Source organism: Anopheles coluzzii, chromosome 2 (genome assembly GCF_943734685.1).
Source record: "Anopheles coluzzii chromosome 2, AcolN3, whole genome shotgun sequence".
In the NCBI taxonomy this organism is placed as follows: Eukaryota; Metazoa; Arthropoda; class Insecta; order Diptera; family Culicidae; genus Anopheles; species Anopheles coluzzii.
Window position 1 is genome coordinate 17,642,689 of NC_064670.1, and position 27,397 is coordinate 17,670,085.

General features: G+C 47.7%; 1 protein-coding gene and 1 long non-coding RNA gene across 5 annotated transcripts; one reads left to right on the forward strand and one right to left on the reverse strand.

Moving 5' to 3' along the window:
- Positions 1-2,287: 2,287 nt before the first annotated feature.
- On the forward strand, positions 2,288-7,111 carry LOC125908440 (uncharacterized). Its single transcript, XR_007453376.1, has 4 exons — positions 2,288-3,295; positions 3,353-3,862; positions 6,804-6,930; positions 7,010-7,111. It is a non-coding gene; the product is annotated as an uncharacterized LOC125908440 (long non-coding RNA).
- On the reverse strand, positions 3,859-27,364 carry LOC120949897 (box A-binding factor-like). 4 transcript variants are annotated; one of them, XM_049611222.1, is made up of 8 exons: positions 26,891-27,364; positions 15,832-17,635; positions 11,235-11,439; positions 10,972-11,146; positions 8,602-8,786; positions 6,983-7,147; positions 6,776-6,908; positions 3,859-6,629 (listed from the first exon to the last, which is right to left on the reverse strand). In XM_049611222.1, the coding sequence occupies exons 1-8, from the start codon at positions 26,910-26,912 to the stop codon at positions 5,878-5,880; spliced, it is 3,441 nt and encodes a 1,146-aa protein (XP_049467179.1). In that variant the 5' UTR covers positions 26,913-27,364; the 3' UTR covers positions 3,859-5,877. The 4 variants fall into 4 exon arrangements, with proteins under 4 accessions (XP_049467179.1, XP_040223417.2, XP_049467178.1 ...); XM_040367483.2 differs by lacking the exon at positions 26,891-27,364 and adding an exon at positions 26,367-26,572 and having other exon boundaries at positions 8,614-8,786; XM_049611221.1 differs by lacking the exon at positions 26,891-27,364 and adding an exon at positions 26,367-26,572.
- Positions 27,365-27,397: the final 33 nt, after the last annotated feature.

Here is a 27,397-nt window from a genome sequence, read left to right on the forward strand (position 1 = left end):
AGTTTTATCAACCTATATCTGGGTGGGCGAAGTGGCCAGATAGGCGCAGAATAACTACTCTCTATGCTACTTGAAAATGCGGGTTTTCCGCCCCACGGACCGGATCGGTACCGGTAGTGCATCGGGCACGGTGACCGGATGCGCACCGCAGGATGCGGAAGTTTGCGCAAAGTGTTGGCGTTGGAACGGGTCGTATGTTTTTGCTATACAGGAGCTAAAGACGGCATTACCATGTTAGAAACCATGTGTTGCCTTCGGCGCAGCAGCTAAAGTCAGGCTAGGCCCACCTTCGTGTGGTTCTCTGTGACTGGTTGGTTTAGTCATATGGCATAAGAGAGTTCAACCAATGTACATACATGTGTTGTTGTTCGGTCGCAAGCTTAACGGTCATTCATCGGCTAGCGTAATTATAAGACTTATTAACAAGCCCTTCATGGGTTCAAATCTAGAATCTCCCGTAGCAAAAACTGGCTATCCGACTGTGTGGTACTGAATACGTCTCGAAAGCCTGTATAAGCTGCTATGTATGCGTAGGACGTTACGCCTAATAGAAGAAAAATGACTAGCAAAGAGTCGATTGACTTGATTGTTGGTTTTCAAACATAAATCCTGCAGTAAATTACTAAGCAATAACCGATTTAAATACAATCTTTCATCCTTTAATTCATGGAAGTAGCAAAGAGAGGCGGATGTGGTAAAATATCATAGCAGTTGCTTGTGCTAACAGCACATAAACAGCACATGGCACAATAACTTTCAAAAAATCATCTTTAAATAATGAACGCAATCAAGGGAATTGCCGCCCGTATTAGTACTCCCAAACGCGCATTAGCAAATTTAGAGTATCAGGAGCTATTGACAGTTACAATAATGGAGGCCCCCTTCAGATGTTGAGCAGGTTACTTAAATATGCTGCATTTACATTCCTCGTATTCCCCCCACTAGCGATCGCATAATCCACTTATCGTTAAAGTCACTACTACAAAAAAGTTACTACTACACTCAATTCAACTAATAACGGAAGGTAAAGTTTAGTAACCACTAGCTGTCTACGAAGATTTTTAAATTAATTAAATCTCATGACGGGCACATTGGTACAGATTTGGATAGTTGTTTCCTACAAGAATAAAACATTTTAAAGGTATGATAATATCAAACAAACAGATTGTTCAAAGTACACCAAGCGAAATCAAACTCAATTGAAGACCAACTTTTGAATATTCGATCTACAATCGATCATCTTACAAAAAGCAGAAATTGCATCTATAGAAGCATAAACGAAATCAACTAATGACCATTATTCTGTAAAAACGAATCTTTTAAACACTGCTGAATGACTCTCATCACTTAGAAAGTCATCACTAGTGCCATATAATTCAGTTCGTGAGAAAGATGCCGAACAATCTGTCTTCTTCGCTACCTAATTTGCTCACCCTTTACACATTTGCTCACCATTAATTGACCAATAGGATTTCAAAGGATAAAGGATTTTTTGGGGACCTATGGCGGATTAAGCACTATGCAAACTAAGCGGTCGAGTGGCGAGCTCCGAGGTCACGAAGTGCCCCGAGATGACCGCATAGGGTCTGCCACTCGTGTTTATCCTCCACTGTAAAGGACTCGTTAAACATCCCGGACCGAGTTGGTTTAAGGTTCTAAAAGCAACTCTATACAGTATATTCATACGTCCCTAAGAACCAGATCAATAGGAAGGTGCATGGGTATTAGTTATTTTGACGAAATCCTAAATCTAAAATTCCGTCTAAGGACATAAAAGTTAATGCCTTCAATAAAGTAAAGGGCTTCAATACTTCGGACTGACTATCCCTCATTGGGTGTCCACTAAGTCACAGGTGACCTTAAACCCAGTGTCCCGGATTAAGGGTATCGGGAGCCCTAGGCGGTAAGACGAGTTGAGGCCCCTGTAAATGGTAGCTGATGACCGGGGGAAGGGGATACTGGCACTAAGCTTGCTATTGGAAGATAGAACAGTATACTTAAATTGCCGGTAGGGAGTGGCCATGGGACTCCTACGATCATCGGTCATAGGTCCTAACATTGTTGCCGAAAGTGAGGGGAGAAGGGGGGGGGGGGGGTGCAAATCATTCTCCAGCCACATGACCCCAACAATCATCTTACCGGGGACCCTTGTCACTAATACTCTGTACAGTTTTGTACATACTGCATACTACAGACTAGAGATTGGTGGAGCCCCAAACGACTGCCTAGTTCGCCTACCGTTAGATCCGCCACTGCGTAAACCCGTCAACTGTTAAGTGAAGTATTACGCAAAAAATATGTAAAAGAAGAGTAATAGCATCTGAAAATAAACTCTTGGGCCAATCAGTGACGGAGTTATAAAACCAACTACATCTAACATTGCGTACCAGCATGCAAAATGTTCAGCTCGTGATGATACCCTAACTGTTATAAAAACTCAAATTATTGCCACACAGCAGTATAAATAACCTGGCGACGTGAGTGTGAGATTCTCTTGCCACAGCAAAAACAAGCTCACCAACATCTTTCCACTCAACTCTTCGCGCCCAAGATGGTTTTCAGTGCGAACACCCGTCAAGAACGCGTCTCTGCACGGTTTGCGTGTGGATAAAATTATGACATTCCGTGTACATGCTCGGGTCTCCGTTGCTTAATCGGTGTTCAAATATTTATCATTCCACAAGGAAGGCCACATTTTCTCGGTATCCAGGGCTGCACAGTCTTCGAGACTCGTCATGCCGGGAAAAGGAGTTAGTCAACACAGGCAACACCACACCAACACGCATAAGCAACGACCAAACGTACCACGGTGATGACGTTGATGCATTCATACTGGCCCATCCGTGGTACCAGTGAATAGCGTTTGATTCATCTGTGTACATTAAGTTTATTTAACCTTCCCCGTCAACTACCATTCCCCGGGGTTCTTGGGTGTGTTCTACAAACCTTTCTTCGGTTAACCCTGTTTCCTTCTTGAATTCCACCATTAAAATGTTCTTTCGCTCGCTGTTACCGACCTTAAACCGTACCTAAGATATAGACAATCAGTGCGATTGTACAGATAACCCTCAGTCAGATAGAAAAACATTCATATCTGCCCCGATATGGTTCTTGGAGCACAAACCGGCAACCCACTCGAGGCGGCATTTTGTCGCCTGTGCAAACAGATAAAATCGCACAGCGGACAACCGGCAGCCCGGAGAGCCCGGAGCACCTCTAAGACGAAGTGTTAGTTTCGGGCTTGCGGTCACCCCCTCCCGCACGAGCCACCGGGGTGATGCAGTATGCGGGCACGGTATGCTATAGTAAATAACATTATCAAACTTATTATCTTATAATATGATTATCGCAGATATTCATTACAATTTTCCCTGTCTACTTCCTGCGAGCGCCTATCGGGGCCGGCGGCCCAGGTTTTTACAGTATCAGAACATCAGTTTTGAACTGCGCGTGTCAGTTCGATTACGGCCAGAGGCGCACATGGTATGCGGATCTGTTGAGAAAGTGTTTTGTGCGGTGCATTTTGATCTTAAGTTGCGCATGATGGCATCGAGGAATTGCAACTTGTCCCCGGATTGGGCAGCGCGACAGCGAAGTGCATGTGCAGTGTGTAAAGAAGAAAACATATCCACAGCTTGGTGACCAGTCGGGTAATCTAGTGACGAAAATGGTGTGTTCAAGCCATGCCACCAGGCGAACGACTTTCAGAAGCCCCTTTCGTGTTTGCGTGTGATTTATGGTGGCTCGTCGTCAAGAAGTCGAACAAATTGAAATGTTAGGATGGAATGTTTTTTAAGCACTTCAAGCGGCTTGGAAAAATTGGTTCACAAATCGTGCTGCCCGATCTGACGTACAATAAAATGTATGCTTTATTGAGCTTGTGGTTCCAAGTGATTGCACCACCGTTACATCTACACTCTCTTCACATTAACACACACACACACATACAAGTAACGTTCGGGGACGTTGGTCGGAAAAGAGTGAGAAAAAAGCTGCTACAGTACATAAGCGTTATCTATATCACGCCCCATATCAGAAAGCGCTTATATTCACCGTCTTTACAACACCAACAGGCAACAAATATCTGTACTGTTACGCATACACATACACAGCTCTTTCCTTGAATAATGCCCATGGTGATGATGATGATGATCATGATGGTGACTATGATTCATGGAGAGGAATCTGCTAACAATAATAATATTAACATTAAAAGTTATTATTATGATTGGACTGGGCGCATTACTAATTTCGTGGAAATTTTTAGCATGGTGGGAAGCTAACATGTCAAAATTAACTCATCGCAACGTTGGGAACAGGACTTCAAATCCTGCCTGCCAATTCAATTCAAGTCACACGTGTACGGTGAAAAGGTTCAAATCAGCTATCAGCAAAATAAGCAAAGTTGCTCGCTACAACGTTGCTGCTTACATTAGGAATTTGTTCCTTTTGACTCTATTTGCCACAAAGTTTAATAACCTCCGGCCTAGATCATCTAGAAAAAGTGACCCGTTAGAGGATGTGTCGCATGTGTACGGCGGAGAAAGCTGCAGTGTTATTATTTTCTTTTTATTACTTCAAATATATTTTCCCGAGATAGTAATGGTGCAGTAGGAGATACCAAAATAAATTTTGCACAAATTTCATTCAAAGCTCAGCACTGACCTTACACGAGCACACATTTTTTTTGTTTTTCGCAAATTACTGAAGCAAGTGATTCTAAAAATGCAAGTACACTGTTTCCTTGTTTGTACGGATTCCCTAAGGATTCCCTTGTTTGTACGTAAGAAGGTGTAAATGAAACGTTACAGTGGCTTTGTTTAGTTTTGACCTTCTCTAGGTGATTCGTTGCTCTTCAGACATTCGATCTAGTTATAATATATCTCTTTTCATCACTGCATAATCACAAGAATCTGTTGGGTTTTGATCGTACAATTTACAATTACGTCGTCACACAACCACTTCTACAATTGTTTGCTAACGGAGCTCAGTAAATAACACCAGTTTATATTTAAAATTATGTTTATTATTTCATGTTGAATTAAATGTCTAGAATTATTACGAGTTGTGTTGATTGCTCATTAAAAAAAAACCTAAAATTATCTTGCAAAAATAGGACTGAACAAACGATTATTATACAAAACTTGGCTAACTGTTTTCCTTTTAACACACATTCCACTCGCCAGCACTTTTCAAACTTAATGCTATGCTACTGTATGCTAAAAACAAATTTGGAACGATTGCGAAGTATCCAGAGAGCAGATAATTTCTGTACATTTTGTTTTGCTTTCCAGCTCGATGCTAGAGTAATTCGGAACATTATATACAGCTATTCTAATGTTAATATCCCCTGCATTCGATCAGATCAAAACATTTACATCATAAAGAAATTGCATAATATTTGCTAAGAGATTGTTACTCATTGACGTGATTAGAAGATACACTCGACCCATCCTTTCTGTAGCCTAAAGTAAATGACAACTAACCAAACGGTGGTAGAGTGTCGGATAGTGTTCTTTTTTTGTGTGGTTGTTGCTTTATACTACATTACACCTAATGTCATAATTGCACTAATTGAGGAATGGACAATATCGCACTCCTTTCGGTGGAGATGCATTGTTCCCATCTTTCTGCTGCATTGCTCCACCATCTTCTTACAGCTAACCCATTGTGCGTGTGCGGTGCTGTACGTGCAGTAGAGCTAACGCTTTAATCCTACATTCTTAACATGTTCTTAACATTCGTCGAGTCTTTTGCGTTATTCAGTTCATTTGGTATGAGAAGCTTCCCTGAAGACAGAAACAAACGACCATTCGAGATTCGTCCATCTGTACACGTGTGACAATTCGCGCCATTCACGTCACCTGTTCCAGCACCTTATCGCGTCATCGATACCACGGTCGGGCGGTTGATGTTGTGCTTGCTCTCGATCATCTCCTGTTGCCCGTGAGCCTGTTCACTCTCCTCATCCGCGACCGAAGGACTGCGGCTGTGATTGTGCGCCCCCGGTCCGTGCTGACCGTGGCCAAGCGTTCCAACCATGTGACCCTCGTGGTGCAGTGCCTGCTGGTAGCTGGCGTAGTGATTTCCACCCATCGGTTCCATCTTTACAATCGTGCCCAGCGAGTGCTGATCGACGCTACCGTTCACATCGGCCGGCAGCATATCGTAGTACAGCATGTCCTCGGGCGATTGCGGTGGGCTTTGCTGATACTTGGAGCTAACGATCGATCCGTTATTGTTTCCATGCCCAACGCCCGCCATACTGTAGCTCACCGGGCTCAGTGCCCCGGTGGCAGCGGCAGCCGTGGATTGATGATGCTGATGGTGGTGATGCTGACCCGACCCGATACCGCCCGTGGGACTGCCGACGAACATGTTCATCGGTGTGGGCGACTGTAGCAAAAAGGCATTGGTGGCTTTGGGTTGCTGGTTGTTGTATTTGCTGTTGCTAACGATTGCTCCGCTCGAGGAAGTGCTGGTGATTGGCGAGGGGACCTGCTGCGTGTAGCAGATCGGGGACATATGGTTATGGTGCGCGGGCGACTGATTGCTGCCCTCGCTTGACGGTGACGATGGCAGCAGCTTGTCGAAAGAAGAGTTTTCCGCAATATTCATCAACTTGAGACCTGTGACAAAAAACATATCATTATGTTAACAATTTTCATTGCGTTTTTTTTAACATTCGTTCGTGAATCGCGAGCGCCAACACAAACACATTCGAGCAGCCAGCCCATGAAACGTATAAACCCCTAAAAGTATGCAATCTACTTACCATCTGTTTTCTTCGGTGTCTCGGCTAGGCTGCTACTGCTCGAATTGGTCTGACGGTTAGCCGAAGCGTTACTAGCATTACTCTTGCCGTTACCATCGCTATTTTTGCTTCCCTTCGGTTTGCGCTTACGAGACTGCAAAGGAAAATGGATTCAGGTACATTAAACTATACTTTACTATAATGTCACAATTGCTTTTAATTCCCTACCTGTATGTTATCTTTTTTCATCGCCAGTGGACGGTTCACGTTGTGCAGTTTGTAGTACAGTCCACACGCATTGCAGACTGGTTCACCGACTTGATTGCGGCGCCACAGCGAAGTGTTGGTTGTGTTGCAGTTAGAGCATTGCAGTCCTACACGTCTTGCCGAGCTCTGATGAGGATAGTTAAAACAGAATCAGTATTAGAAACGGTTTTTGTTAAACGAACATCGAAACAAACAACACGGATACATGGGGACATTTTTTGTTACAGGGAGTGTGGATGATTAGATTACAAAGCGATAATAGGTAAATTAGTAAGCAACAGTAACTAAAAGATGCTAGTAAATGTTAGAATTAGAGCATCTCTAAAACAATGGGATCTGCGAACTAAACTACGCTAAGGGAATTCGGGGTCATTCGGAGGGGTTCCAAGCAACAACAACAACAACAACACCAGGATAAGGCTCTAATGAAATCCGTTCCAAATGAAAAAGGTCCGAAGAAGGAAACCTACCATCCGTCGACTTTGCTTCTCCTCGGTGGTGCGAGTGGTCAAGTTACTGAAGGTATAGTTGTTCTTATAGAGATCCCCGCCCTGTTCTGCGGCCACTGGAATTACAATTTTGGGATATGGTAGACTTTGATTAGTTGCTCACAAACAAACAAACGGGAAACAAAACAATAGGTAACCTGACGAGTACGAAGTGTGTATTTAAAAAAAGGAATTAAAAAAAACATAGGAATTTGGAAACATCATTCAACAACACCAATTTCGAGTACGAGCAAAGTTCGAAACTAGCTATCAGCAGCAAAGCAAAACGGGAGCATTTTTCACGATGATGGCACCAACGCAATCAACAGAATGGCAACCGCTTGGTAGACGCGTAATACAAAAGTCTATCATTTGCGAGTACTAGCAACAATGGCATACAAAATAATAATAAAAGAAACACACGCACTGAGCTGCTGCTACTACTGCATGAACAATGGTATCTAAATTATGGCCGGGCGGGGGGTACACATTCAGCTTGAAATACAACTAGAACGCAACTAGTATCTATCCCTTCTATCATTATAGATTTTTTTTCTAGACCTTCCAAATTGGAATGGATTTCTGAGGAGCATTAAAATGATGCGAAGCTTTCACCCTCTCGAACCCACCCCCAACTCAGGGACAAATACCCAAACACACACAGACATATAAAACACATAAACAAATCTTATGTAAATTGCAAGGAGAAAAAATGATACTAATGAATTGTTCAATGATACATGAACTAATGAGAAAACTTTACAGTTGAAAGTAATGTAAAAGAAATAAAAAATAAACAATGCTCCTCCTAGAGCGCAAATCATCACAAAATGTGATACAACTAAATTTAGGATAAAGCTTTATTATATATAAAACACAAGCAGTTTAACGTATTTGTAGAACAGTGTAAATGGAAGTACGAAATAAAGCTCACAAAATTAACAAATTTAATTAAAACAAAGATATAAACAAAGATGAGCACGAGAAGGAGCTAATGCAGGCAAACAAGACGACAGCAAGGTAGGAGTGATACAAAAAAAAAGACATAAAGAGGTAGTAGAGAGAAATAGTAGTTAAGAAGCTCTGGTTTACAGGATCTTTTACCAAACGTCTTGGTTGTTTCACCAGCGGACGATTCATGCCGTTCATCTTGTGATAGAGTCCGCACGCGTTACACAAGTAGTGGCCCGTTCCGTCGCGACGCCAGAGGGGCGTCTGAATGGCACCACAGTTGACGCACTCTCGTCCCTCCGTAAACAAGTCCGCATCGAGGCCCACTGGGGTGAAGTTAAACAGGAATTATTAAGGCATGAATAATTGGTGTCGTTTTTTAATGTTGTTTTCTTTTCTTTTTTTCCTTCCAAATAGTATGTTGCAGTACTGTGTACCCACTCGGTGCTTTGTAGCGATCATTTGCCATCACCCATTTGCCTTCCGCTATTTATGGCCCGTTATCGTACCATTGTACCTCCATGGGCCATGTTTGCACTACATTCCGTTTGCTGTTTTCTATACAACCAACCGACTGAAGCATGGTTTCTTTTCAATCGCAAGCATAAATTAGCATGCACTACCCCACTACGCAAAGGGAAAACCGAACGCGGCCACTAATAAGGGGCCAGAAATTGCCAACGATCGACTAATAAACCGACAGCAACTATGGCACAGATCGCACACCGCGTGCAGCCCATCCCCCGCTGGTTGGCCTGTATGACAAGCTATAAACCCCCAACTATACCGCCCTGTTTTTTTTTAAGTTGCCCACATCTACATCTCCTTTCCGGACGACACGGCCCGAGTGTTTGCCCTGGTGCTTTCACTGCCCATACGTCACGCTCATACGTCACCAGGCGAAGGCTAGGGGTTTCTATGAATAATTAGCGCACAAGAAAAGCGGCCAACTCGCGCCCTGCACCCAGAGTTCGTTCGTTCTTCGTCATGCTCCAGGGGAAAACGCACACACACACAACCACTTTCGGGCACGCGGGTTGACAAACCTTGCCAGTGATGTCCGCGGTCATCGGTTTCCCATGAGGCTTCCCAGTTGTGTCGCTTCCATCTGAAGTGCGTCGCCTGGGCCCGTTTCCGATAAGCGCGTGGAGCAGCGCATACAACAATACTAAAGTACGAAAGCAAAGAACTAAAGAAGAACAGGAACCATTTCTTCCCGTGTATTTCCTCAATGGCGGCGACGGGTCGGAGCCTTTGTCATAAAGATTCATTTAATTGAAGAAGAAACATGCACAATGCTCCCACGGATCACTCAAGCCTGTAACGCTTCCGGTTTGTGTTGTGTTTGTGACACATTGGCAGTACACCTCTTCCCTCCAATCTTCGTACACCGTTCGAATCTTCGGACCGTTGGCGGCAAAGAACCAGAACGATCCATTTCCCTGGGTCGAGGATCGGGCCCGCATAAGACAACAACGAGAACAGCTCGTTCGTGCGCGATCGTCCCGGTTTCGGTTGCGTTGGGCGCACGGAAAGAATGTGCCATTTTCCACCCGACTCCACCGCGCCAGATATGCCACAGCCCAGGAGGGGGCGTATAAATCTGTCATTCCGTGATCATTCCGACCGTGTGGGAGGGGGCGAGAGGTGCTACGGGGTAGCTTTTTTATCGCTTGTTACCATTTTGCTGTTACGCTGTGTACGTGCAGAATGCGACAAATAATGCTCGTCTAACCACGTACCACACAGTGGCGGTGGCTCGTCAGTTGCAAACCGTGACGACAAACAAAGTTCAGCTTCTCAATCCTACCTTCTTTTTTCCACCTTTTTTTGCACCTATTTTTTTAACCGTTAAGATGTGGAATATGGTTCTTCTGTGTTTCATAATTGTTGTCTAGTTGTATCTTAGTTTTCATTGCAATTGCATTATCGTATGTATTAAATGGAAGTTTGCGAAGCTTTCCAAGCTTTCTTTCAATCCCACAGAAAAGCTCCCGGAGTTGGACGATGAACTCTGTTACGCAAAAAAATAATAACATGATAGCATAAAAAAACAAAACATAACAATGCGCTTCCGCTGTACATGTTACCCCCTAGCTTCGCCGTTGCGTATTACGTGATGATTAAGTATCGAGCGAAATGCAGGTTCGTCGCTTATCACATGTACGAAAAACGTCTTACACGCACACATATACACGCACATCCTGCGTTTTCATTTGTGAAATTTGACAACTGCTTAAAAACTGGGGCCCAAAAACAAACAAACAAATCCCCTGCCCATGGGTATGGGCAGAAAACAGCGCAAGCAGCCCGAGCGCCCAAAAATCCGTTGTGCCCAAAACGCACAACATTCACACGCCACAATGCCAGACATTTTGGCGCGTTGGCCTGTGCACGTGGAAGCTCAGTGCGAGCTGTTTCCAAGCAAAAAAGTGCCCAAACTATGCTTCCAATAGTCGTACTCCGCTACGCGTTGGACGTCAAACGGGAGAAGAGGGAAAGGATGCTTACGTGCTGTCAGGGAGGCGGCCGCTGGAAAGTGCGTGGTGGTGGTGGTGGCCACGGCTGCCGCGGCGGCCGCTGCTGCCACCGCCGCCCGCCTGTTCACCGTCACCGGGGTCGTGCTGGAGGTGGCCACACTGTACGCGATGCTGCCCGTATCGTAGTGCTGCGACCATGTGTCATTCTACAGAGAGCGGGAAAAAACACACCAACCATTGGTACCAACTATTGATTGCTTACTTAAACGGTGCGCCCGCCCACGGAAGGCTTACCTGCTGCTGGGCGTACGACGTCGAGACGGCACTGTACGGATTGGTGCGGGACGTGTTGGTCCCGGAAACGATCCGCTGGAACGCGGGCAGGGAACCTTTCATGTAATCGTTCTCCAGACCGGATACGCCGCTCGACCAGAGATGATCGGTCGGGTTGCCGTTGAAGTACTGCATGCTCGGGAACGAACAGCGACCGTACGAAGGGCTGCAGGGAGGGTGGTGATTGGGAAGCGGAGAAAAAAACGGAAGAGAAAAACCGCCCCGCGGGAAGGACAAAATTAAGTACTGTGGGTTGATAACAATGGGCTGTATGTGGTTGTATGTGTGTGTGTGTGTGTGTGTGTGTGTGTGTGTGTGTGTGCGGGTGGGTGTACAACAAGGCACTTCAATGGTCCTTTTTATGTTTCAGTTGTTGCTCTTCTGTCTATGCCATTCGTACACATTCCTGCTGCAAACTTCGCTCACGCTGTGCGAGGTGCAGTTTTCAATGCAGTTTTTACTATTCTGCTTTCTTCGTCGACGTAGATACGACTAATTTGTTCACTGCAGTTATTCACTGTATCCGGCCTGTGCGGGGTAGCTTGTTGCGTTTTTAAAACAAAAGAAAAGATGCCGAAACCCCAAAACTAGAAACAAGAGCAGCAGCAAACTGGTCTTTTTCTTTTCACTTTAAATCACGTGCATTCGTTGCCGACACGACACGACACTCGAAAGGAATGTTTCCAACTAACACCGAGTGCGCAAGAATGGCTCCACAAGCAAAGATCGCTACATTTTTCTGGCGCTGGCCCTGTAGCAAGACTAGGCTGCAGCACAATCACTACAAGCAAAAGTGCAAGAAAGTGTGCTGACGGGAGCTATCATTGAGTAGGGCAATCCGTTCAGCACAATTCAAGCGAGCCCAAATCCGCCAACGATCAGCTCCACCTTCTCTCTAGCTCGCATATTCTCTTTGTATTGGCTTGGCGATCGCTTCTCTAACGCAACGGAAGCGACATGTTTATCGTTTACCGATCAGTTTTGTTTACAAACAAAGCATTTTGCAGTGGGCCTCCGCTGCCGCCACCCACCCCGTAAGCTTCGCCATAACCGTAACCGAGGTGAAGGGCATTAGTTTCTGATTTCGTCGGCAAATATTCACATTACACACGTTCTGGCGTCAAGCGGGTCCGCTATTCAGCACTAATTCAGCAGCAAACGGTAGCGCGGACGCACGCCATGCGAACTTACATGCGATAATTCATTGCATTCAAGTTGGGGGTTTTTTCCCCCAGAGCCGGTTAAAAAATTTCGATTCAGTATCACCCGTCTGTGTGTCACTTGTCACGGGCGTTAGGGGTTGAAGTCACAGGAACACGCTCACTATTGCTCACTATTGCTGCATATTGGAACGGTCAAGCTGTTTGAGCTCTTCGTATCTCACAACAAACAGTTGTCCCAAGAACACACACACACACACCGAAACTACAGATCAACTGGCCCGACAAATGTGCACGGTCCTTCCACGGCACACACCTATCGATGGCGACCGTCAGCGAGCGAATATCAACCCGGAGCGTGGCGAGCTCCAACAAAACTCCGCCGCTCGGTTGGGCTGCGATGTGTTTTGTTGCGATGTGCACCGAGCGAGAGGGACCGCTTGCTTGACCGCTTGCCGCGCGGACCGCGCCTGCCTTGTCGCTCGGCTGTCGGCCCGGTCGGTATACCTTCGGTCACTGGGCGCGAACCGGACGATACACTGTAGTTCGCGCTGTCCGGGCGCGCTGCGTGACATTGCGATCGTTGGCGATCAGAGCCAATCAGGGCCCGAGTCAACCTTGAAAGGTGGTGGCGTGTAGGTGGTGGTTCGTAATGGCGTACAGGACGAAATTTGGCCATCCCCAAGACCGCGGGGGATCGTTCTGTGCTGTTGTTGTTTCCCCGCGCAAACCGCATTGCTACGATATGGCACGAGCTGTGCGCTCACATAACCGAGCCCGGGCAACGTTTGCCACCTGCACAATAAACAACAAAAAAAACAGGCCCGCTTGATGGTGGTGGTCAAGTTTAAGTAAACCCCATGAGCGCTTTTTTTACGTTTTACGTTACTCCTCCAACAACAGCATGAGCGAACGCTACACGTGTGCCTCTCATCGCCGGTTGTGGGCGATGGGGGGAAAAACAAACGGTGAAAGGGAGAAAGGGTGTAACGAGCGTAACACAAAAAGTCCCCCAAAGAACTATGATACGAGCTGCGGTTCGTCACCGTACCGACGACAACACCATACGCGACAGGCGCGAGCGTTCTCGTAACCAAAACAAAAGCCAGCAAAGACATTAAATAATAGGCGAGGTGCGGCCACGCTTGGGGTTTCGAGCCCGCTGGTGCGGGGGGGGGGGGGGGGGGGGGGGTATGCATCTTATTTAACCGATCGGACACCCCACGAGCACGTGACAGCGGGAACGGATGGGCGAAATTCTAGCACCCCCCCCCCCCCCCTCCCCGGGGACCGGACTACAGGGGTTACCTACGTAAGGGGGGGAGAGAAGTTGCTAGTTTGTAACTTTCGCAAAAGCCTTGCACAGTTGTAATTTTATGTTAGCTTAACGCATACGCTTGTTTTGCTATTGTATCGGTTCGTTTGGAACGAGCGATCTTTCGAGTTCTCCATTCATTCATCACCTGGTAGCTTCAAAGCGTTCTATATAGATGATCGCCTGAACGTAGTTACGTAATCACGATCGCACCCTGACCGACCCGACCACATGCCGATCACATTCCCCCGGGGATCGAGTAGGCCGGCTAGAAGGGGGTGAAAAAACTGCACCAAAAGCACGATCGTCAGGCTGAGGCGCAAAGTCGTGCTTGAGAAGACCAAATTTGTCACAACCTTTCAGTAGACCGATCGCACGGCCGAAGGAACGCATCATAAACGCTCGGCGGGGTTAGGTGAAAGCACACAAACACACACACACGCACATACACAAACAAAGCTTGGTGGTTTGGCACGCGAAACGCGAAATCTCTCGCGAGGCACGTTTGTGGATGGATGTATGTTGTGTTTTTGTTTCTTCAGTTTCCAGTGCACTATTTTCTGTTTTTCTCTCGCTCGGTTGACAAAAGCGTGTTTAGTGCTGTCGGCTTTTTTGTTTCACTCTCAGTCACCCTCTCTCTCGCTTTCTCTCCTTTAAGAGCTCTGGCTTTGGGGGGAAACAGCACTGTGTGAGAGTGTTGATTTGCTACCCCCTTTTTTGTCGCTGTTGTTAAGTAATTGTGTATGATAACGCTGCAACAGGCATGGGAACGTGTGAGGATCAATTGTGCCGGTGTGCCGGGGCTTCGTGGTGGGAATTGAACTGTGCGAAAAACTTACACGAAAGCCTGTCCAAAGAATGCTACTAACATGGGCCGGAGCAAACAGCTCGCGAAATGGTTTAAATATTTCGTTTTCTTTGCCCCGAGTAAGTCCCAGCGCTAGCCAACGTACAAAAAAACATGTCTTTAATCATCCCAGCTCCCCGCAAAGACGTTGCAATATCACGGTTGTGCCAAGAATAATCTGCACAGCGATGCTTAAGAATAGCACCAGCATCTCCTCACGGGCACTGACTGATAAGAACCTAGGGGTAATCACGATCTTGCTTGTTATGCATCCCAAAAACCTTCTCATTGGGCAATCGGGACACCACGACTGCACGATCGACCTCTCTGGCCGTTATCAGGTTCGGGCACTCGACCCGAAAACTGTAACCAGTACAATGCCACGGGGTAATATAGGTTTAACATGATACGATGGAAGTGTTGTCACGGGGAGGGCACAAAACCCTGCCTAGAAGGTAGATCGCTTTCCGCGTCACCAAGGACGATGGGAGCAAACCAAGAATCGTAGCAGCAACCCATATCCCATATCGAGCTGCGAGCTACTAACGAGCAGACAACGAACGCGTTGGCCTTCATGCTGTCAGTGCACAGCAAGGTCACGGCAGTGGCAAGGCTAGGGGCGATACGGACGTCCAATCGTTCCCCGGGCCATTGAGGATCGTGATCAGTAAGCCGACACGAATTTTCAAACTGCCAACGAGAACGGATTCGCAAACTTTGCAAAATCTGATGTTTGGCAAAACGTTCAAAGACACCCTTTTGAAGCTCAACCAGACAAAAAACAAGCCGGATACAATCAAACGCTTTGTCTGACACCCGACGACGACATTCCGCCAGATGGTTTCATATGTCACCACACGGGGTTGGCGCGTTGTTTTGCAAGTATCGTGGGGCACCGTTAGCAGATTGCTGAATGCAGCACAGACAGCTTCCTGTCGCGCCAATTTGCACACTTCTTCACCAACACTTTACGCGAATCATTAGAATCATGGGAAAGGAATGTTTTGTTGAGGATCGATTTTCTGCCTTGTCTGTACTGTTCTATCTAACAAACCTTATGTGATCATTCAATCAAGAAATTCAAAACAGTTTAAGAAAGATCACTCTCCACACGTCTCACACGCCCTCTCAACGAACGCAAAACCCAAACCTTGAATCTTGCTTGAGTAGTATGTCATCCACAAACACACACACACAGGGGTCTCTCTACGTTTGTTACACGGTTTGTTAACTTACCCGCCCGCCAGAACGCTCGTATGCAGCGTGTCGTACAGGGAGATGCTGCCATCGGTGCCGGTAACTGTGCCCGGCTCCTGGGCTCCCGTACCATTTTCGACCGAATGTAGCAGCACGGCACCGGGGCCTCCCGCCTGCGGGCCTGTCCCACCGAGCTGCACCAGATGATCGGCCGGACCGGGCGACGAGGTGGCGGTGTTGGTGGTGGTCGGCGTTTGGCCACCGTTCGGCGTGGCGCCAGCGGCCGTGCCGGCATCGCTCTCCGCTGACATCGGGTGGCGGTGGTGGTACATCGACGCTGCCGTATCGCTCGCTCGAGGCACATTTATCAACTGAGTGAAGCTCTGCAGCCCACCGTCGTACTCGTCGTGCGCGTGCGAATACTCGGGACTGCGCGAATCGCCACCGCTGCTGGTATGGGTGTGAGTGTTTTGCTGGTGATGGTCGGACTGCTGCTGCTGCTGGTGATGCGCTGCCGCGATCGTGGCCGCATGATTGTAGTTGATCACGCTCTTGTCGTTGTTGTTGTGGTACATGCTGGCGTACTCCTTCGATTCGTGCAAGCCGTGCTGCTGCAGGTGATGTTGCGACAGATGCTGCTGCTGCTGGTGATGGTGATGATGCTGCTGCACGTTATGATGGGTGGGCGAGTCACCGAGATGATGGTGATGATCGCTCACCAGCGTGGGGGTAAGGTAGCTGTCGACCATGCCGCACTGTTCGTCTTTGAGCGTGTCGGCAATCATGTCGTCGATGCTGTGCTGCTGGGCGACCACATCATGATGATGGTGATGATGCTGTGCGTGATGCTGCTGCTGCTGTTGCTGCTGGTGATGGTGTTGCTGGTGCAGATGGTGATGTATTGCCGACATTTCGTCGTCCCCTCGCAGATGCGCATCCTGCGCCTGTACGTGATGGTGCAGGGCCGTGGCCTCGTCCAGGTGGTCGTGCTGGTGGTGCGGGCCACCGCCCAGCGGAGACGCATACGAAGAGTACATCGAGAGCAGGTTGCCGCGCATTCCGCCTAGCAGGGATGGGTCCGCCGTCGAGCAGACCAGCGGATTCAGGTGGCTCACCACGGCCAGATGGCCCTGGGAGGGCGAGGAGGCCACGTCCGGTTCGCCGATGTAGGCGCCGCGCGATGGCGTTGGGTGACGGGTAAGCTCCCCCGCGGACGGCTCGCTCGAGGGGGACGACACGGGCCGATGGTCCACCGGTTTGTAGGTTAAATCGCACGGCCAGTGGTGTTGGTACGCCGCCGGATATCCGCCAACACTGCTGCTGCTGCTGTTGATGACGGTTTGCAGGGTGGAGAAGCGGGGCGGTGAGCTGGAGCCCGGGCTCGCTTCCTGCTCCTGCAGCGGCTGTTCCGCACCGTACGCCGGCCCCTTTACCGGGTCCGTGCCGAGCAGCACCTTCGAGCAGGACGTTATCACCGAGGGTGTGTTACCACTCGCCGCACTCGTCGCACCAGCTTCCGCCGTTCCACCACCGGTCAACGTGTCGTGTGTCGCACTCGCGTCCGGCACCGTCGCTTCCCGATCGTCCGCTTCACGTGCCCGATGGTCCGCACTATCACTTTCCGCACGCGACGCGCCCGGAGATGCTCGTTCCGATACTGGGCGCGCACCGGGCCCGATAATGCCAGTGTCCGGTGGTTCGCTATCGTCCGCCGCCTGTTTACCTCCGTTATCGATGCCTTGCTGCTGTGGCTGTTGCTCCTGCGGGTGTTGTTGCGCACCAGCTTGCGGGGACACTAGAACTGGCGACTTGTACGCACCCACGATCGCACCAAAACTCGGCTCTGCTGGCGCAACGGTTTCGTGTGCAGTAGGGTGCAAACCGCATACCGAAGGAAAGAGAGGGAAAGAAAGAAATACGGAGAACGAGAGTGAGAGAAAGAAAGAGAAAGAAAGAGAGAATGAAGAAAACAAATGAGACGGTAGGGAAACAAATGAGGAAAGAAAAGATGCGTAAGCGTATGCACAAACGCACACATCAACACAAAAACACACACACACACAAACGCACGCATACCCGTACGGATACAACCGAAGGGTGCGAGAGAAAGCGAACCACCGCACGGGCAAGATCGATCAGCACGAAAGAGAAACCAATAACAACAACAAGGGGCAAACACTGCGAAAAGAGACGGGGAAAGGGCTACGCTATACGTGACACACGAGAGAGAGAGAGAAAGAATAGATGCCTGTAAGCAATAAGAAAGACGGGGTGAAACGGATAGATTAATTGCTGTGTGGACGGTAGCAATTTTCTTGCACCGTTCACCCCCGGCGCAACGGGACGGGAGAGATGTGCCAAATGGAAGACGTAAAAATGGGCTTCACTCTCCACTGTCTAACACCGATCGAGACAACAAACAAACACAGCAATAATCGGTTTTGAAAAGCAAATAACCAACATGGAAAAGTCCATTCTCTCGACCATTACCCATCCCACGGTGTTGTGCATGCTTCAACCCCGTACGATCCTGCCCCTGCAAGAAGGCAACCGGTACGGGATTTATGATCTCCTGCCACACACACACACAATATGATCTTTGCGTATCAGGGCAAGATAAGCAAGCTCAAACCAAATCAAACAACATTGCTCAACTGTAAGGGTAGGTAGCTCCGTCTTTGGGCTGGGAGCATTTTCCACTACCCTTCGTTTTGCAGGGAACAGGGTAGTCGAACTGCTCGAAACAAAGTGTGCTACCCCTTTCGGTACCGATCCGCATGACTCATTTATGTACCTTGGAGTGTTGTATAAAATGAAAAAGTGCCAACCACTTTCCAACATCATCATTTCCTAATCAAATGATGCAATGAAACTACCACCACTAATTCAGCTAATCTAGTACGCGGATTATTATGTCGAGCAAAAAAAAACGTGAACTAACCCTCCATTCGATCGCGTTTGCCACTCCGCTCCGATTTCGAGTAGTCTCGCTCATAGCTCCGCCCCTTTATAATTGTAATTCAATTGCCCGCATTAAATGGCGCTCCTCTGTCCGGCTGCTGTCGTGAGCTGTGGTTTTATGCTCGACCGTGCGCACTACCGGTCTAGGCGGTCTCGTTTGTGGGTAGGAAAAATTTAATTTTAATTAAACTCTTAGCTTCTTGCGCTGCTTTCCTGTGAAGGTCACAGCTATCAAGCGAGCGCGATTTCGCAGCTCCGATTTGCCGATAAAAGCAGCAATCGCACACACGTTAGTCAAATATGCGGGATTTGGGCAGGTTGTTTGCATTGCCCGGCACAGGAGGGTGCAGGTAAGGTTATCTGGGATCAGGTGGGCACCATGCATGTTTTTTTTTTGGGAAACCGTCCATTGCATTTGAAACAGATTTTGCATAACAAACGTACGATCGTGCGGCTCCGCGATCATCAAACTGTTCACCTTTGGCCACAGCATGGTGAAAAGGGCAACTGTCTGCATTTTTTTTATTACATATTTCATCGCAATGCAAAACAACCATCGCGTCATATTTAGCAAGTTTTGCAATTTCACTCTGCTGCACTTGTGCCTTCGTTGCAAACAGTAGTTGCAAATGCGCGTTTATTCTTACGCATTAAAACGATCATGTTCCATTGTTGTTGCTGCAGCTTTTTCATGTCCAACCCGGTTTTTCGTGCCAATAACCCTTTCAGCTTCGCTTATTACAAGCAAACAAAACCTCTTTAACATGGCCACCCGACAGCGATAAGCATACGGTCACAATTAGGAAAATACACCCAATACATTAGCAAAAGCGAACGCGCGAAAGCAAGGAGTGCTGCTAACCGGTTTGTTTTATAGTGGAGTGATTTTCATGCTCCACTTCCATAAATTACAGCATGATGTGCCACCCATTCTGCGTATGGGTGACCCAGCGGGTGAGAATTAGTTTCTACCGGTCGCGCACCATCAATGCGCCTGAAGTGTAGCAACTAATTTCCATTCCAAGTCCCCGCTACCCTATCGAGCGCATAAGTCGATGTGCATGTATGTGTTTACCCCCACCCTATCGACCAGTAAAACACCTTCCCCCAGTGCACCCGGGAAATTGCGCTTGAAAAGTTATTAATTTAAGTGAAACGGCACACCGTAACTGCCGTGACGTTCAAACAACAGGCACATGAGGAGCGTTTGCGTTTGCGCAAAGAAGCAACGGGAGCACACAGGTCGATGGCAGGAGCGGCGGTACGGGCATGTAGGCTAACAATTACACCCATGAGAACCGGTGTAACAGAATTAACGCGAGGTAAGTTATGGGAACAAATTTTTCAATCCCACCAAACGAGCAATTTGTAGTGCTGCAGCCTGGGTAGTCCGTATGGTGCGCAGGCATACGCAGCGCGCACTTAGGATGCAATTTATCAAACCAACGTCCTGCTCCGACAGAGTTGTTGTTTTTTCACAGCTTCACAGCCACAAACTACACTGCAACAGCAAAAAATGTTACACTCTCCCGAACAGCACGTAATGACTTGTACGGGGAAGAAAAAACAGAAAGAAAGCCAACTATTAGTGCGAGCAATTGGAGAGAATTTTCACACCACGCAAAAGGATGCACTGCGCGTACAGGATCGTTGAAACGTAGGTACATCCATCCCGACGCAGTGCGCAGGGAGTTTGCCTCCCGAATGTCAGCGCAACTTGGCACAAAGCGCGACTCAAATTTCACAACCCGCAACACACACCAAAAAAAACATAAACGCACGCCCTTTTCCATCTTCCTGCAGGACTTTCTCCAGCATCGGCTCGCATGCTGTAAGGACAGTGCACCGGGATAAAGGATAACGAATGAAATATTTACGACCGCAGCAAACAGCGTTCCGCGGGCCGTGCGACAAGTGTTTGCCGTGTTTGCAGGCGCACACACTAGCAATCGGATCTACGCCACTTCTACTGCTGGCGTTCCGCGGGACCAGGATCGTCTTCCGTCAGGAGGAATGATTTATTCCCTTCCCGGGAAGTGATAATTTTATGGTTGAATTAAGCGATGGGATCCTGGCCAAGCTGGCTAGCACTGGCAAGAGGCGACGGCGACGGCGGCGGGTGCGATTAGTTGATAACCGAATGTCTTAAACACGCAACAGAGCGGTTACAGCTTGTAGCAGGGGAAAAGAACGCATAATTGACCCATAAAAACAACCAGTAATGGTTCGTTTCTTGTCGTCTACCCATTCTATTGCCCAGCACTACTACCTAGAGAGCTAATCGAACAGGCAAAAATTAAAACAAACCATACACCGTAAACGATCATTCACAGCGCTAGAGAAAGTCGTCTCGTATCGTTGTCTGCCACCACCTTGCACATGGTTACGCAGTGTCAAACGCGTTATTTACGACAGGTCCTGTGGGGTCAAGATCATCTACCGTTAAAGCGGGAGGATATTAAACAAAAATACATAAAACTAATTCTCGCATTACAAAATGGGATGGCCTTCTAGCTTACACTAACCAGCGCCCGGCTTGGCTGTTCAGCCGAGATCAGCCAAACGCAACCAAAACGCGTAAATAGTTAATGTCATAGCAAAGTTTTATGCATTTTCGGAAAAGGTGCAAAGGCGTAACACCAGATTTCTCCGCTTCCCGTTCGTCTGGATTATGTCCTGTAGGTTTGGTCTACTTTAATTGCTTCATTTGCCGCCATGGCCAGGGCCGCAGCTAGCTATACCGCGTGGCTTCCTGTGCGATATGCATCATTTAGCGGTCAAAACAAATAAAAAAAACAAAACACCACTCCACTCGGTGATAGGGAAAATTGGAAAATGTACAACCCCGGTGTCCTTTTTTTGTTTGCCTAATGTCCCCAGTGCAATCCGATGCAGCAGCAACAGCATCCATAATGAACGACGGAGGAAAGAGTTGTCGTTCTATTCCCCCGACGGGGTGTCACACAATCAGTTTGTGCGTGGAGTGCCCAATCCTACCCACTATCAGCTCGGCATGAATGGAGTGAGTGATAAGAAGGCGGGAAGATTTACGATCCTTTCCAATAGATACGGAGGTCATAGTGGCTGTGGCCGAAAATCTAACCAACAAGCTTAATAAAGAATGAAAAACTAATCTCTTGCGGGATTTAAGTTTCAGTTTTGGTGTGAACTGCTTAGAAGAAGAAAAAAAACAAACATGAGCCATTATTTTGGCTGGATCCATTTTCTATGCAGCCTTATCACGAATTGAACAACTTGTTCCCATGTACAGCATGTTAATTTTTTTTTACAATTCGACCACTAATTAACCAAGCAAACTCTTCCCGTTCCCGATCGTATTTCATTGAGAGTGGATTACTTTTAAATGCCGTTCCAAGATCAAAATGGTAGTGATTCCCATCTATGAGGATGATGAGCAGCGATGACATATTGGTAAAAGATAACATCATTCATTTCAATATAAAGTTTAAGCCATAACACAATGGACCAATGGCTTCCACGAGCGAAATTGATCTACAAGCTCCATGCATGTGACGCAGTTTCACGAATCTTGATTCATAGTATATCCTATTTGAAAAGGTACGTGATCAGGCTATAGGTACTCGCACACGGGTAAACACATTTCCAGCGCACAGATTCTTGGTTGTCCTTTGACACATACTCGTGTCAACTATCCTTCGAAGCTTCTGATTTGGTATTGATATCATTCTATACAACTCGTACATCTACAATCCAAATGCCTCCGCCGCCTTATTCCTACGCCCTCGTCTATATAGCATGGAATTAGAAAACAAGAGCTAATAGCAAGCTTAACAGCAAGTAATAAGAGATTATTTAATTATAAAAAAAACAGTAATTATAGTCCCAATTGGATCGCTTACATAGTACAATAAGACCGACACAAAACTAAGAACTAAGAATAAACTGTGCCTTTCTAAATAATTCAGCAAATTTTGCTTACCATCTTCTTCGCCCTAGCATTCCACTAACCCAGCATTCTCTTTTCTTCAGATGATTCATCTTACCCGCCCAGCAAGGAAAGATAAGAAATGGTGCTTGTTGCATCTTTTATCACCAGCACCCACCGGGAAAAGCCCTTTGTTTTGGCAGACCGTAAACACATTTGGCAGGTCACCCGTCACGCAGTCCATCGGACTGACGCATGGCTATTTGTGCCCTCGAGACTCCGGCTGCGAGTCCTTGTGAGTCACACAACAGTTCGGTAGGGTTTTCTGTTTCTGGTAAATTTGCCCGTCACCACTGTTGATAAAACTACCGTGCGGGATGTACAAAATTTAGAAACAAAATATTGTTGTGCTATCCGTGATAAGCGGAAAAAAGGGGCTGACATTCGAGTTTGGTGGATGCTTTAACATCTGCGGTGATGGAACTCGTCCCGATCGGGGGCGTATACAGCTCAGCTCCACGTGTGAGAGTTTTTGCTTAGCGCCTGGTTTAATTTTGACTCGCTGCAACATGCCTGCCCATCATACACAAGCTCATTTGCATTCGGTTCGATGTCCCGCTGCTCGTTCGAACCACCCACCAAACCACGAACGAATCATACTGCCAGCTGCCACAGACCGGAACTCAGCAACGCATCAAATTACTGACCGAGCGCCAATATCATGCTGTGCGGCGTCGGCGATCATGACGATCGGGTCCGTCGAAGCGCCTGCACCCGCAAAACGGGGAGGATCTTTTATAGCAAGCGACACTCGATCATCGCCCCCTTTTTTTGTTTGCTCTCACCCAAAGACACCCTTTCTACTAGAGCGCCTTGAACCTTTTGGTGTAAATTCACCAACGACACCTTTCCTGCTTCACTCGGGGTTGGGTGTGTGCGATTTGAATAATCCGCAGAACCGATGTTTTGGCAACTGAGAGGAATCACACATACACACATACTTTCCCTTTTGCAAACCGGCCGGGACGTGATGGGTCCGGTTGGTCCAACAGATGCGACGGGACGTTTTACAACGGGCAATAAATCATTACCATTTTCTACGGTGATTATGATATGTGTGCTCTAAGATATGGTTCAGCATGATGGTTCCAGGTCTTCTACAAACGTTAAGAAAGTTGAGAATGTGAATGATCGATTGCAGTTCTCCTCCGCGAAACAGTTAGCTTCGGATCTTTCATAGCAAATCTTAAAAATATATCAATTATTACTACAACGTTGAACTCTACAACCTTTTAACACTCCTTTGTCTCGAATACGTTTGATCATCGTAAACGATTTGTTTGGAAATTTGAAACTCTTGCGCGAGGATCACACGAGCCGTACCCTTGCTCTTGAGGACGAAAGGACAACCACTTTCCGCCACGAAGAGCCCACACTTGTTTATACGAGTGTTTATTTCGTCGCCCAGAAGAACCCGCTGTGAAACAAGAAGATCACCTCTAGTTCTTTTATGTTGCCGTTCTTGAAGCCATACGGACGATCATGTTTGTAGCTTCAACTTATGCACATTTCAAGATGATCAGCCTAAAGAACGTCTTCAAAGTTCATGGAATGTTATGATTCGAAGTTATGCATCGAACCAAAAATGTTACACACTTCCTCCAGAATTCGGGAAAACAAAGTATCCGAGGTACAGGGTACTTCCCACAAAAAAATGCCACAAAAACAAAAGAAACACTTCCGTCCTCGCTCGATTGCATGAAGCTGACAGTGTGTTAGTTAGCGGTGAAGAAAATCCATAACGTCTAGCCCGAGCCAAAAAGGCCACCAAAACGCCCAACCTGAAAAGCAGGAAGTGGCTCTGACCCAAGTAATGTGCATCACGTGTTTTCGGTACCTTTTTCCCGCACGCACCACACAGCCGTCGCTCGAAAAGCCAACAGTCAGGGACGCTCCACCCCGCTCCGGGCCCCGAGCTCTTGTGCTGACAGCTCTTTATTGCCCATTTTATTGCAACTATTTGCGTGTCCAGCCCGGCCCAGCGGGACATACGAAGCGTACCAGCGTGCGGTGAGATCGAATGTCCGGAAAGGTTCTGCTTACGCTAAGCTCGTTACACCATCGGGCGATGTATCGAATTGACTAATGGAGTTCGTAAAAAAAAAGAAGATCCAGCAAATGCCCACAACGCATCCTAACCTTTCCTTTACAAACAACATACTAATGGGCAACAAACTTTTTAAAGCCCTGTTTACCTGCGTCAATCATAATATTTGCTGCTTACCATCTCACGGCCTGCGTGTCCTGTGTCAACAGTGATCGTATATCGATCCTTCTCGCCGTGCGCACTATGGCGTACGTAAGGGGCAAATAATATACTTGAAAATTAGAAAACTGTCGCGTGGCTTTTTAGTCCTTCAACTAGACTCTATGCCTGAAAGATGCTTCACAGTCTTGCTTGAGCAGACCCTTGTACGAATGTTAGTCTCGCAGTTCGAACCCGAAACAAAATGCAACGAAAGCCAATGATGCCGATGAACAAAGTCGGTATAATCATGAGCTCAGATTTCCTCTAAACACAGAACTCTCGCTACATGAAGGTATCGAACGGAAGCTGCAACAATTTTTGCCCACCCACGGGAGAACCGAACTCATGACCAACTGCACTGGGCCTCAAACAAACAGGCACCAACAACACCAACAACAACAAATAACCAAAACTACAAATGCACCACAACGTTGTGCATCGGTTGCATTTCTTTCACCACCCAACGTTTGCTTCATGCTTCATCATCTGCGCAAACGCCTTGCACACATAAAAGTGCACATAACACACCACTTTTACGACCCCGCCGGACCAGCGCACCGACGCGACATAGGCGATCTTCGTTTTGAGAAACGTTCGTTTCAAGGTAGACGCTACCACCTTTTTGTGGCCCTATTTGCGCTCGCCGTCTTCAACCCACCATCCCGGTCTCGGGAGCGATGGCTCGGGAGCTTCCAGGTTCGCAACGGGGGAAGTGGGACCATCTTTCCCGCGGGTGGTTACGAACCGTACAAACGCATCCAAAACGCGTACAGCAGCAAACAGCCTCACACACGCAAAAGGGAGTAAAAAAAGCTACCGTGACGGTCATCCAGCATTTAAAACACCACCTTCCCGCCAGCCCGGTGACAATGATGGTGGCAGCGCATTCGCGGTCTGTTCGGCGCGTGTAGCAGCGGACGGCTCGTTGCATCGTTGCAGCTGCAAAGTGCATTTCGTGTAGGGGGAAGTGGGAGGGTGAGGGACTCAATGCAGCCATATTTTCCACACAGCTCGCTAGTACCGAGCAAGGAGGAGGGAGGGGGGAAAGCACATGCACAAATGTTTTGAACTTTTGCGATTCGTCACGCCGGCAAGGCGTTGCCAATTGTGCACGGTGCGATTCTAATTTCTGACCTGCACAAAACATCGTCACCGTACTGCTGCTGCTGCTGCTAGGGCTGTAAGTAAAGCGAATATTGCTATTTTACAACAGCCTGACCCGGGTAGACGAGAGCGACGTGGAACCGGTTGAAAGTCAACTTCAACGGTAAGCCACGCAACGGACGTATTCAAACTAGCCTTTGTCGATGGCAACACTTTGACAATTATTTAAAAAAAAATGCCACAGTCACACAGACACACACACCATACACCGTCGGATCTGCCATTCGAACTAACCGGTCAGGCGAACTGTAGTAGTGCGATCGTGCGATCGCTTCGATCGAGCTGCCATACCCGAAACCGGCGACTTATCGTTCGCGATAGAAGTTTTCAATATGTTCACGATAACACAGCCCCGGGGCCTGCTGAGATAGCAGCATCACCACCACGGCAATCAGCACCTTCGATTGGTGGAGGTGGTGCCACCACCCGGCACCAAAACCGGCACTCCGGTACCGAGCGGACCCACGATACAACCGTCACTGGTCACCGGCGGCACTGCTCGGTACGGGGTTAACCTAGCCCCATGTTATCAGCCCGGGACGCAATCAAAGGAATTCCTTTCCAACCACTCTCCCTCTCTCTCTTTCTCTCTCTCACTCTGTGTCCCTGTGATATGGAGGTACGACTCGATAACTCGGTGCGAGACGCCGAATTGAAACGACAACAAACCGAACCGAAGATAGCCCGAGATAATACGACTACTACTGCTCCTTAGTATGTACACGTGCATCCCCACGGAACCCTTTCCATCTACGTACCGTAGCAATCCTTTCCCGGCATGTTTTATCGTTGGCCACCGGGGAACGGTTTCACTGCACACCGGCAAGATAAACACTAACCCGCACAACAGGTTGGAACAGGCGGGCGCGTTTTGTTATTGTTTACGTGCGCTGTGCGGTGCGTTTATACCGACCGGATTCGATAGCACTACACAGATAAAGTAACTAGTACACAAACACCATAAACTGAGCCAAGTGTCACCATTCGACGCTCACACACACACTGTCGTCACTTGTCGTCACAACTACACCGCGAAGGTAATACGGCAAATACACGGCTGCCTCTGCTCCTTGAACGCGCGCGTCAGGATATGCGCGACCAGTTTGCGCCAGCACCGATCGCAGCAGGAAGAACACGTCCACGCAAGAACGTCGCAACACTACCAGCGACGACGACGACGACGATGACGGATGGAGACGGCTTGCGCACTAATCGTTCAAACTGAACTGATCAGCACGGCCGCTGTGTTGATCTACACAACCCCC

What these genes read in the sequence shown, in the direction of transcription:
- LOC120949897 (XM_049611221.1), bottom strand. Translation starts at nt 26,421, where the DNA reads ATGGCAGCTCGATCGAAGCGATCGCACGATCGCACTACTACAGTTCGC. An exon ending in TACTACAGTTCGCCTGACCG is followed by an intron (nt 17,636 to 26,366) that starts GTTAGTTCGAAT and finishes TTGCGCCAGCAG; the next exon opens with AGCCGAGTTTTGGTGCGATC. An exon ending in GACGTTTGGTAAAAGATCCT is followed by an intron (nt 7,148 to 8,601) that starts GTAAACCAGAGC and finishes TATCCTCATCAG; the next exon opens with AGCTCGGCAAGACGTGTAGG.